This window comes from Fundulus heteroclitus, chromosome 9 (genome assembly GCF_011125445.2).
Source record: "Fundulus heteroclitus isolate FHET01 chromosome 9, MU-UCD_Fhet_4.1, whole genome shotgun sequence".
In the NCBI taxonomy this organism is placed as follows: domain Eukaryota; kingdom Metazoa; phylum Chordata; class Actinopteri; order Cyprinodontiformes; family Fundulidae; genus Fundulus; species Fundulus heteroclitus.
The window spans coordinates 23,639,500-23,653,169 of record NC_046369.1 but is presented as its reverse complement, the minus strand read 5'-3'; the positions used below and the strand labels follow the sequence as shown (position 1 = coordinate 23,653,169).

At 38.4% G+C, this 13,670-nt stretch overlaps 1 protein-coding gene across 1 annotated transcript; it reads left to right on the top strand.

Moving 5' to 3' along the window:
• Positions 1-632: 632 nt before the first annotated feature.
• Positions 633-12,718, top strand: lpxn (leupaxin). The gene is made up of 9 exons (XM_012864865.3): positions 633-664; positions 1,414-1,499; positions 1,653-1,720; positions 4,623-4,719; positions 6,267-6,533; positions 6,611-6,784; positions 7,260-7,341; positions 7,445-7,593; positions 10,517-12,718. Exons 1-9 carry the CDS (start codon positions 652-654, stop codon positions 10,781-10,783), a joined length of 1,203 nt encoding a protein of 400 aa, XP_012720319.2. The 5' UTR covers positions 633-651; the 3' UTR covers positions 10,784-12,718.
• Positions 12,719-13,670: the final 952 nt, after the last annotated feature.

Sequence of the window (13,670 nt, the reverse complement as noted above, 5' to 3'; positions counted from 1 at the left end):
TGAAAATATGATCTCATGACGACATGGGTGAGTTTCCTCTGTAAAGTCAGAGCTTTCTGATGTTTTTAGGGTTTTGCATCAAAGAACTAGAATATCGCAGTGCTCCGATGGTGCAGGGGTAGTGAGCACGACCCATATACGGAGGCCTTAGTCCTCGATGCGGCTGACCCGGGTTTGATTCTGGCCTGATCTCCTTTGCTTTTCTCTCTGTCAAACCCTGTTTCCTGTCAACCTACTTTGAGAAAAAACAAGCAACTAGCGCTGTAAGAACATATTACTATGTTCTCTTGAAGAGATCGTTTTTTTTTAATCTGGAGGGAAATTTGAGCATCCAGTAGCCTGAAAAGCATACATACATATTTTAAAACTATATCAATAATAAAATAAAAAAATTAAACTAAAATGACCTGATAACAAGGTAGCTACCGTAAACAATGCATTGTTGAAGCAAAATTTGTTTTTAGTGTCTCATCAAGATTTTTATTTCCTATCTTACTTACTGCAACTGCTTTCAAAACATTAATATTAAGAAGTTATTTTGGAACCAAAATGAAACGCGCTGTCAAATACTGTTGATCATTTCCTGGGGCCCCACAGAAAAAAAAAAAAAAAAAAAAAGAACACACCCGAGTTGTAAGAGCAGGAACTGACATGGATGAACTCGGTAAGATGACTTTCTTTCTCTGCTGATGATCACATTAAAACTGATTATAGATGCAGCTTTTTATACATAAACACTTCTGATTACTGAGTGGAATCAACTATAAACACATCTGGGCTGCTCAGAATTTAATCAAAGCGGCAGCTTGTTTGGTATTTTACAAGAAGCTTTTATCCTTTCTTTCCGTTTTACCAACATGTTTGATTTTTTTCAGTTAAGCGGCTTACTTTTTACGACAAACAGATCCTGCTGATCGTGACGGAAAAATGCTGATTAAACATTTTAAATCAGTAGTTTGACTGAAATGGCAGTATCGAGGATGTTTGCCTTGCCCTACGATAATATCTAGTTTTCTTTTCATCAACTTCAATTTTCATAATTTTATAACTAAGCTAGTGTAATTCGTATTGGATACAATAAATCATTTTTTTTTACATGTTTTCCTCATATGGCACAAAAGTTGTCAGATAATTCAATATATGTCACCGCATTCTTGTGACATTGTGACAAGTTTCACTTCTGCAATGCAACATGTTCTCATTTCCTCAGGAAGCAGACTTTTTTCAAACAACCTCGGTCCTCTAGCACCTTGATCTGCACAGGAAACCCTTTGCTCTGCACAAATCAATGTTGTACTGGTTAACATGAGGACAAAACAGAATCATGTTCTTAGCTGTAGTGTGAACACAGTGCTAGGATGAGTAATTATTCATGAGTTGTTATGAAGCTTAAAGATTTGTGTTCCTCTTCAGATTTGCTGTTAGAGGAGCTGGCTTTGAATCCATCGGGTTCAAACGGTTTCCAGGAAAACAAAGGAAACACTGCAAGTGATGGACAGGTGAAAGCATAACATCACATGCATTTCATTTGGAGTCAAGCTTTTACTTTTTTCGTGAATTAAAAATGAATGATTTGCAGTTTTAAATTGACCAAATCAGACAAAAAAATAACCCCTATCAGATGTGTCAATATATCTTTGTTGTCTTCACAGGCTCCGGGTGCCATACTCACTGGAGCCAAGGACAAAGAGAAAAGCTCAGTTGGCTCTAGTGTCTACAGGTAAGGTACAAATGCCTGGACCCTGTTGGCCTTTCTCTTATATTACCACCAGTGAAACACTTTCCGTTAACTTCTGAAAATATTCATTCATTCATTCATTCCCAGTATTCACATTAAGGTTGTAAATTTCTTTGATTGTGAATGCTACAAATATGCCTTGGTAATGTTGGTCAAATAAATTATACTCTGTGATTAATAAGACACATTAACTACAGCACACTAGTGTGTGTGTGTATGTGTAAGCAGATGCACACACACACACACACACACACACACACACACACACACACACACACACATATATATATATATATATATATATATATATATATATATATATATATATATATATATATATATATATATATATATATATATATATTAGGGCTGGGCAACGATTAAAATATTTAATCGCGATTAATCGCACTGATTAATCGCGATTAATCGCGATTAATCGCATTGTATTTACAAACTCCAAGAATGAATTCAAAAGTAGTGTAAAGAGCACTTGTTCTGCTGCCATATGAACAAAAGTGTTGTAACATTTGTAGCACTTATTTTATACTGGATATTTTCAACCCATCTATTGAATTTAGTGCACTAGTTGATCTTTTCTTCATAAGAGAACAGCAGCACTGCAGCCAAAATATGGCCTTTTTTGACCTGCTGTATATTAGCCAGTCCCTAAGCTTGATGTATCATTAAACTGTTGACCTTTTGGGTTTTGTGGTTTTTATTTTATTATTACAATTAAATAATAATAATAATAATAATAATAATAATAATAATAATAATAATAATAATGTTATGTTCAGTGTTTTTTTGCTAATCCACCTCTTATATATTTCAATCCTTATGTAATTTTGTCTGTGTTGTGTGCACCTGCCTGTTGCTTTAATCCTATAAATTTCCCCGTCGTGGGATAAAAAAAGGATTAGCTAATGTTATCTTATCTTAAATAACACTTTTTAATATATGTACTGGGTTCTTTCAAGGTCTTAATTACATGTTATGCGTGGGCTCCAGTAACATCCATCCATCCATCCATCCATCCATCCTCTGATCTACCTGGATGTTCCCTGGAGGACTGAAACGCCTCAGTCAGTGACGTCAGTCTGTGGGTCTGTCGGGGCAGTGAGAGAAGTTTCGTCTCCTCTCTCCGTTTCTGGGGCTCGACGTTTTCATGTTTTTTCACGTGCTTAGATAAATTTGTTGTGTTTCCACTGAAATGAACCGGCTTTTTACAAAACATACAGCTTGATTTCATTTACAGTATTAAAATAAAGCCAAACGGTGCTACTTCCCCTGTTTTTTCGCTGCTGCGGTCTCTCTCAGCTGTTTGTGTATTAAGTTTGTGTGAGAGCTCAGTGGGCGGGCCAGGCTGAGCCTGCGTGCTGATTGGCTGGCGCCGCTGAGCCATGTACGAGAGGGGAGGGGGAGGAGGAGTGCTGCCGTGACAGCGCGCTGCAGTCAGCGCGCCTGCTGACTGACACTGACTGAAAGCATGTGAGCAACATGCGTTAATGCGCGATAAAATAAATATCGCCGTTAATAGTCTAATGAATTAACGCGAAATTAACGCGTTAACTTGCCCAGCCCTAATATATATATATATATATGTATATGTGTGTGTGTGTGTGTGTGTGTGTGGAGAGAGAGAGAGAGAGAGCAGGGGTCAGTATAAAGCTGCTGGCAGTCATTATAAGACCCTTTGGCACAAGTCATGGCAAGATAGCAAAGCCTTCCACAAAAATATCTGCTTCATAAAGGCAGAAAAAGGGCCCATTAAGGCTTATATGGGGAAAGTGGGTGAGGAAACACTGAAACAAAACAGAGTTGATGTTATGCAGGTGTGACACAACAGGAAAACTAAATCAAGCAATATCTTAGTAACGAAACAGGGAAGCAGAGGAGTAAACATACAGAGGGAAGTGATCAGAAATAAGCAGACATGGTAGCCACAGACAGAGACCAGGAATTGGACAAGATCACAGGGCCAAAAACAAAAAAAAAAAATGCAATAAATAGATTTAAGGGAATCAAAACAGTTGGGCCATAGAAAGAAATGACACACAACTGAAAAACAACACGTTAGGAAAAAATCAGATGATAGTAAAACAAAACCACTTGAAGCCCGCAGACCATGACCAGTACGTGTTTTCCAGCCTCTACAAGTCCAAACTCCACCATGTAAACATATAACTTCATGATCCAACAAGACCACAGGTCTTCTGAGTCAGAATCTATCCTCATGATCTGATAAATCCCAGAGTAAAGGTCACTATAAAAATACTTCATTGATTTGGTACATGCATGCAATATTGTGGAACAACACATTGACAGGATAAAAAGAAAGTACACCTTCAGTAAAGTCTGGGGTTGAAGCATAAAATAAGTACTCTAAGCTTTACCAGGTTCTAAATCTTACAAAAACACACATCACAGATAGCACCATATTATTCATTAAACAGGGTCAAAGCCAATATATATATATATTTTTTTTTAAAGATTAAGCACATTCCCCCAAAATCCTATTTGCTGTGTATGTATGTTTAGTTGTGACTCCACATTACTTTCCAGATCAACTTTTCTTTCAGGTTAGACCTATTTTAGCAAGACAACTCCAAACCATCCATTTTATACTGTTGCAATGTTAGCTGATACCTTGTTTATGACCTTTTTGTTATACCATTACTACCACTCTGTATGTTACTAAAAGTTTTTTTTTTTTGGTCTTATTTACTATGTTAAAGTACCTTCAAACATCCCAGAATAAAAAGGGCAAAAATAAAAACAGTATATTTGCTTTTTAAAGACTTTTTTGAAAATTAATTTAAAAGGTTTTTGACATGCTAGAATACGTTACATTGCTTTTCTAACTTGTCTTTTGTTTTGAACACAGTGACCTACCTGCTCCCGTGGCTGCTGCGTTACCCCCTGTCTCACCCACTCAAGAGCTGGAATTAATCTTACAAGATCTGATGGGTTTAGCAGAAGGGGTAAGTGTAAAGCTGACGGAGAGGATGTGTCGGGAAATGGTTATAAATTATTGTTACTCATATCTTGTGTATAATAATGTCTCTTATCTGAAGTGATTTCTCTGTAAAAAGAGTTAATATTTTATGCACGGATGCAATGAGAAAATAGTCAACATGTTTATATCATATATATCATAATGCTTAGTAATGTGGATGAAAAAAATAAGTTATACTTTGGATTATTGCCCTTCTGGCAGGTTTAATGCAAATTGAATTATGCTTTCCAGTTTAATTTATCACCAGAAAGAGTGATGTCCCTCTTTGAACTTATCTGATATTTCTAGAAGAACACGATGCTGCCTAGAATTGTAACAGCCCCACATCATCGGCGGTCACACTCAAATACTGAATCATGCACAATCTTGCTCCCTGAACGAATCCCAGTTGATAAATCCTTAAAGGTTTTAAGAGGTTGAATATTTCCAATTGCAACTGTAGAGTCATAGGAACAAAAAAATGAACTCTACATATATAAATATTGTTTTAAATGCAATAAAAGAAAATCAGCGCCTACTGCTTATTTAATTACAGATAAACAATCAAAATGTACCTTGCGTTTTCCATTAAAAAAAAGACAAAAAAAATGGTAACAGAGGAAAAAGTTCAGCCTATCCTCTAATAGCCGGTGTTACACCCTTTAGCTAAAATAACTTCAGTGACCTCTGTCAGTGGCCTCTGACTTCAATCTGCTTCTGGGATGCTTTAGGCCATTATCATGTCTTAAGGGTGCAGTTCCACTATAGCTTTAGGTTAATTCAAAATTAATTTTTAGTACAAATAGTCTGACATATTTTCTTAGAACCCTTTGATTCATAGTAGATTTCATAGTGGATTTTATGATGGTGATCTGACCAGGCATTGATGCAAAAGCTCTCAGAATCTATGAAATTGTGAGGACATCTCTCTTCCACCGCCCTCCTTAGGTTGCCCACAGAATATCTGACACACTCACTTCTGCTGTAGGTCCTGAAATGACATTTTAAGGCTTTTAAATACTTCTTTTGGCATCTTTTGTTTCTCTCTTACGGTTGTTGGTCCTCTCTCATGGGAGCACACAAAACCAAATGTTTGAGTTTTAAGCAGGGCAGGTCTCCTTCAGAAAGCTGCGTAAAGAGGCTCTAAACATGTGCACCTACTTTGACATGTCCTGTCTGTAGTTTTAGCCCTTTTAGGTGGAAACAGATGAGGAAGTTTCCGAATGTATTGCTCCCCATGGACAGAAGTTTTGTTCTTTTGACTTTTAACATAAATCTTCATTTTTAAAAATTGATATTATTTTAATTTTTGCAGTATTCTTAAAAATGAAGTTAAATATCCATAAGAGGGAAATTTTCAAAAAGAAACAACTTACCTATTTGCCAGTAGAGGGCAGCATTGTACCAACATCAACACTACACACGCCAAAGTAACAATATTTCTTTATCGGATCATTTAAGCGTTTGATTTTTCTTTAATACCACAAGCATGGAATAAATCTGAAATTTGAGCATCTCTGTCTCCTTATTTAGGACCACGCACATCCTTCAACCCCACCACCACTGGCACAGAAGCAGTCTACGAAGAAGAGAACAGAGGATGGGAGACGAGAGCAAAAGGAAGACAGGAACAGCAGCAGCGGCCCAGCAAGTTCAGATCCAAAGCCCTCGCTCCCGAGACGGGAAACAGATTCCATAGATGAGCTGCTGGGAGGGCTGAGCTCTGACCTGGAGAAGATTGGCGTACGCACCACAGCCAAAGGCCACTGTGCTTCGTGCAACAAATGCATTGTGGGAAAGGTACAATGGGAGCCCACTGGGCGCGAAATTTGAACATAGACCGATCTCGTTCACTTCATTTGACTTTTGTTGTTTAGATGATCACAGCGCTGGGAGAAGTGTGGCACCCTGAGCACTTTGTCTGCATGGTGTGCAATATGGAGCTGAGCACAACAGGCTTCTTTGAAAGAGAGAGGCGGCCCTACTGTGAAAAAGACTACCACCAGCTCTTTTCCCCCCGCTGTGCCTACTGCAAGGGGCCTATAATGCAGGTATTGCCGTGAGACACAGCAACGATACGTGAAATATTGCACTGTGAGGAAAACATCTTAAATATTCAACTTGATCAAGCCCTGCTTGTCTTTCTGTTTCCTGATTCATATCCTAAATCACCCAGTCAGACTTTACATCCATTAATCCACGCAATGATATTTCGATGATTGTGTGATGACATTAGGTATGTGGTTATTTTTTTTTTTCCCCCTGGGTTAACCCACATGTTATGCTAATAAATAAAAAGGAAAAACCCTACTGGTGGTTTTGCAGGCTGGGATTAGCTCATGCTGCAGACCAAAGACATTAATCACAAACTATACGCAGCATCTCCAGCGATTCCCCTCATGTGGCTCACAGTCCACATTTCTTTTGTGTGTCTCTTCACATTCAAATCATAAAATGAGAATATTCCCAGAAGGAAGTAAAATGAAGATGTAATATTTTTGGCTTTTTTTTTCTTCCTTTTACCAGAACATCCTGACAGCTCTGGACCAGACTTGGCACCCGGAGCACTTCTTCTGCTCGCACTGCGGAGACCTGTTCGGGCCAGAGGGTGAGATGCTAAAGAATTATTATTTTTTTTCACTTTTTATTTTTTGCCTCAGCATAAAAATAAAGTTTAGCACTCATTTCGGCTTATCCCCTGCCTATCCGAGGTTTCCTGGAGAAGGATGGCAAACCATACTGCTGCAAGGACTTCTACCACCTCTTTGCTCCCAAGTGCTCGGGCTGCGGGGAGTCCGTGAGGGAGAACTACCTGACTGCAGCCAATGGCACCTGGCATCCAGAGTGCTTCGTCTGCGCAGTGAGCCTCCAACACAGACCACACACACGGCTCCGGCTCACACACAACCTTGAGGATTAGCGAGAAAGATACCCACACACTTGCTTTGTTTGCATCATTTTGACCACAGGGCTGATGCAAACCATATGCACGATGAAAATGTTGCGGTGGAAATGTTGCAGATAAATCAAGGAAACCATATTCTCTCTGTGTGGGTATCTTTTATATCCTCTTCAAAGCATCTGCTGTGTACAGCAGCCGGTCAAAGATGGTTCAGTTTGCAGCTGAGCTTCTCTCTTACTCGGTCTGGGGCATTTCTACAACATATTAAACGCACAAAGCACTAAAATCCTGTGATACGTCAAAGGGGCATCTTTATTTTTTTGTTTTGTTTTCGTTCTTCTTATTTTAGCAGCTAGTGAAATAAAGTCCCTTCAAACCAAAGCATGCAACAAGTCCATAAACATAATCAAACTAAATGTGAATGCACACAGTACAGTGCAGTGGCATTTATACTGGATTCAGCTGAAAAACAAACATGTTTGTTCAAAGAAAAATACATAAAAGATTAACATATTTAAATTATTAAATACAATTATTAAAATAATCATTTATTGAAGTGCCTTTTCAATTGAAATTTCCAGCAATAATTACACTTTAGTAGCAGCCTATCAGCATCCTACATCTGGACCTGGGACTATTTGTCCGCTCTACATTGCCAATTATTTAAATCTTTTGAACTGTGAGGACATCCACAGCCCCTAGATTTTCTGCCAGATTTTATTTCAGACTTTTTTTTTTGGCCATGCCTAAACTTTATCCTTACTCCAAGGAAGTAATTGTTTTGTCATTCTTTTGTGTCACATGTAATCATCGGGAGCCTTTGTTTCCTCTCTACAGACTATAACTAGAAGGTGCAAATCAGCAAATGTTGGTAAGATTCCGCTGGGACAGCTGAATTTTTTTTGGAGGTTAATCAGATTCTCTGTAACTGATGTTGGGCGTGTGCCCTAAAAGACTGAACAATGAAGTTAAATCAAAAGCTGCTTCTATAAAACTTCGTGTTAAGGGTGTACACACTTGTGCAATCACTGCACCACCAAACCCAACCAAACAATTGCTGTTTAGTGTCCGATAAGTTGTGATTAAAGATTCCGGTTTTCTTAAAACAAACTGTGAAACAGAATTTAAGTGCTGACCAGGAATCTAATTAGAAATATACTTCAGAGTCCGTTAGCCTTTTGATCTGCACATTCCCATGCAGAGAGATCTAGCTTGTGTGAGTCATTACCTTCTACCTTCTCATAAAAAGCTGAGGTTCCTTTGCAAGACAGCTGCTAACAGGGTTTTCTCAGTTTTAATCCCACCGCAAGATGCCTAATTAATTACCCAGTCATCCCCACTATGACTATATGAATATGTGCAACTATGATCCAAGTATATTTCCCAGTTGTCAGGAGTCGAACAGGCAGGGAACCTGATATTCAAGCCAGACACGGTGTTGCCTTTATAAGATTTTTTTTTTTTTATATGATCTGGCGCTGGCTTACTCACTGCAGAGGAGACAGGCAGGATGGCTGAGGCGCGTCCAGAATACAGGAAGCAGGCTTGGGTCATACATAGTCGGTCAGAGCTGAGAAGGGGAGATAAATCAAGGGGCCTGGTAAGGCTAACATAATATGTAATAATAATAATAATAATAATAATAATAATAATAATAATAATAATAATAATAATAATAATAATAGTAATAATAATGATAATAATAATACAGCTTCAGCTTGGTGAAGCTATGTCTACATATATATATATATATGTGCGTCTCGTAAATGATTAATGCTTGTCATGTCATAAAATGCATTAAAAGTGAAAAATTAGGATCTAAATAACTGCATGCAGGGAACCTTACTGAGCTTTTCAGCTGCATCGGTCTCAATGGCAAACCTCTCTGCTCGCAGGGCACATCCTCGGTTCCCTAGGCTCATACAATAGCTTCAGAGATGGTTTTCCTTAAAACCAGCCTTTTTCTGATGTCTAAAAATAAACCATCTATTATCATTATTATTATATTAATATTATTATTATAGATGCCCCGAGGAAACAGAATTACAATGTCCAACCACTTCTCATGTGCTTACAGCCATGAGACGTTTTCTCAGTGCTGATTTCACAGTCACCTCCTGCTTTCCACCAACCAGTGCTGGCAGCAAGCACGGAAATTCAGAAAGCAAACATGAATATAGATTACATTACCACACGTGAAATCACTAATTCAAAAAGCTGATACAAGAATAGGTTTACTCTCCAGTTAAATTGCAAATATGTGTTGCCATTTTAAAAGCAGGCTGTATATTCTTCTTCAGACTGTTAAGGGCTAGTGGGAGGCCAAAAATGCCAAAAGACTATAATTTTAAAATTAAATTCTTATGTGTGAATATGAATGAAAAATTAGGGATACAGAAGCTGGTTTATGCATGTATAAAAGAACAACGGTGTAGTTAGCTTGTCTTGACCTCCATTTATTTAGCCCGGTAGAGGGATTCTCCTCTGGTGGCCCCAACAACTCAATCCAACCCTGATAAAGGTTTTCAGTTCAGTTCACTTTTATTTAAATAAATGTGGGTTTTCCTTAAGGTAAAACTTTAGGTTTTGCTTTAAGCGGTTTTCCTACTAAACATCAAACTGTGTATCATCTCTATGTTCACCTCAATTCCCCGTCCTTGGTAGACAAGAGACGCCCTCAAGAGAAACTCATCAGCCTAATTAAGGCCGGGTGCACCTTTGCTCATTTGGTTTGCATTATTTATCAGCCCAAACTGGTCCAAAATGGAGGAGAATTTCCCATTACTCTTTGCTAGAGACATAGTATTGACCTTCTTCTTGCTAAAGATCATATCTAATTTACTCCTTCCTCTCCTATCCTCTGTTCCTTTTTCATGTTCAGGACTGTCTGAAGCCGTTTACCGACGGCTGTTTCATGGAGCTGGACGGTCGACCGCTCTGTTCCATCCACTTTCACTCCAGGCAGGGGACCCTGTGCGGCGGCTGCGGGGAGCCCATCACTGGCCGCTGCATCTCGGCTCTCGACCACAAATTTCACCCTGAGCACTTTATTTGCGCCTTCTGTCTGCGGCAGCTTCACCACGGCATCTTCAAGGAGCAGAAGGGGAAGCCCTACTGTACAGCTTGCTTCAACAAGCTCTTTGTATGAGACATTCACAGCAAAGATGATGCAAAACACGTAACAGTTGGTGTTGTCGTGGGGGGTGCGGGTGCCTGTCATCCTACATGAGTGAGATGAATTATTAGAACGCATCACATCCCAATGTAGCATCTCTGCTCAAAAAGAACTGAGGAAAAGGACTGTGCTGTGATTGATGCCCCTTGTTATGTCATGTTGTAACTGCAACCTTTATTGTATTTTATGATAGACTAACGTAGAACAGTGCAAATCAGGGAAATTTGAGAAAATTGATAAATAAAAGTATGACCATCCGCCTAAATTGAAATCTCATGCAAGGAGGGGATTGATCAAAGAGGCCCCCTTTTTTTCCAGCCTAGCATCAACCTCCTTCCACCTCCAAATCGTGCTTTACCGTGTTGGCCAATCACGTAAAACCTCGCTAACATACATTGATTTGTGGCCCAACGCGACAAAGACGTGAAATAGACGAAGGTGTGCTGCCTAATGAGTAACGGCTCAGCAAACAGAGCTTGCAACACGGGGCTCATTGAGAAATCACGTCCGAACATCAGCGAGTAATTATTACTGAGATGGTTTTTATAACTCAATCAAAATATTTCCCCCGAAGAAAACATTCCCACGTGTGAACTTTGGACGCTTGTAAGACGGGCGAGTTGCTGATGCTTGGTTTCACTTTTGATGAGTTTTCATACATCACAATCACATCAAACTCCAAATGAAGCACGATAAACACAGAAGCGGCGATTTAATGGATTACACGAAGCTATCCTCGGTTTTGCTGTTAGGCTTGGCAGTCTGGATCGACTTTCTCCCGGTTTGAAACAGCTTGTCAGGCGATTTGCCTCTGCGGCCCGATAGCTTGTCTTGGCAGGGACTGGCACGGACTCGTCATGCCAACCTGTGATTCCTCTGTCTCAGATTGACCACTTGGCCCCTGGCAGCCACCGGATTCAGACATCCTCTTCATCCTCCACACAGGCTCCTTTATGACTGCGTCTTGAAGATTAATGAATGTGGTGAGGTTAACAAAGGTAGTTTTAAGAAGGAGCTCCTTCACATCCCTGCATCCCCTCAGAAACTGTTGAAGGATGAATGAACCGCAAAAGTGATTTAATGCCTCAGCGGTTGCTGGCAGATTTAGGCTCATTTTGTCATCGGCTGAGTTATATTTCGTTTCCTGAAACCTAATTGTGGAAATTAGACATGAAGACGAGGCATTTGCTGGATTGCTACACAAATAACTGAAAGGTTTTACTCATGCACACTGGATATGTTTTTTTTTTGTCTATAATTTTTACAGAATTTAATAAAAAATTTAATTCTGTGTTTTGTGTTTACTAAAATGTCCAAAGTACACGGATATCAGCAGGCTACCAAAAAAGATTGTTGTACTGGCTTTGCACATGGCCATATTTTGTGCACCTTTACTATCAGCACATGAGCATGAGTTAGATTTAATGGCAAGAGATTTCTGAGAGAAATCCAACACAAACGGCTTCCACTTTTTCATTATGTCTGTGGTATTAAGATCAAGTTTTTTAGAGAAAATTTGGCACATATAAGAACATTCGTGCCAAGTGACTATGTGGTTCTTTTTAACACTCAAATGCTCAATTCTCTGGATTCTGCGTTATTTTATAAGTGGGTCAAAAATGACCTGTATCAGAATCAAATAATAGTGCTCAATAATAGCATTTCTATTTTATTTTGTATTTGTTATCCAAAGAAAAAATATCTTTTGTTTGAAATAGCTAAATGTTTCCTTTTTATCAATTTTTCCCCCAGTTTAATTCAGTCTATTTACAGTAGACGAGATATGGTAAGATAACACAGGGAATGTAAGATCATACTCAAAAGGTTAAAATATTCATTGTGATGAGGTTAAATGTTGTACTTTCATTGGGATTGAGTACAAAACGAAATAAAGGCTTTGGAACAAAAGTGTTTGTGTAATTAATCCACAATATATTTCACTTAGTCCATTGAGTTACTGAAATAATAATTGAACTTTTTTGATCTCACAATGGAGAAATTCACTTCTGCATCTTAACCCATCCCCTTGGGGAGCAGTGGGCTGGCACTGTGTGGTGCCTGGGGAGCAATTGGGGGTTAAGGGTCTTGCTCAGTAACATTGTAATTTGCTCACTTCAACAATAATATATTAACCTGCTTTTTGTTTTTCCATTAATTTGTTCTGTGCCTCAATGAAAAAACAAAAACAAAGAAACAAACAAAAAAAAAAAAAAAACAGTTGCCGCATCTGGTCTCCCTGGTAAATTTGGTCTAGAACCACCTCTGGTCACTCTCTATACTGTGTTTAGTTTACATCTAAGTTGAATTATTATATCTTCAAATATTTGAAGATAACAGCAATAATTTTGATAAATATTGTATTCAGGTAATTTATATATTACCAATTCATAACAACTGTCACATAAAGACAGATCATTTCGAACAATATTGGATCCAACTTAGTTTAAAGTCCATTTAAATACATGAACATATAAAAAAAAGAATATTCTGTAAGATATTTGTTTTGCCAGTCATCTCAGAAAGTGAAATACGTATATTTTATAGAATCATTACACACAGAGGAATATATTCTGAGCATTTTTTTTTGTAATTTTTATAATTATGGTTTACAGATTATGTAAATCCAAATTCAGATGTCTCAGAAATTTAGAAAGACTGTAAAAGTTAATAATTGTCACATCCAAATCAAGTGATTAACTCAACACACCTGCAAAGATTTCTTGAGTCTTTAAAGTTTAAATGGTCTCCCACTCTGTATTAGTAGGTGACACAATCATGGAGAAGACTGCCGACTGGACAGATGTCCAGAAGGCAGTTATCGACACCCTTCACTATGAGGATAAGCCACAAGAGGTAATTG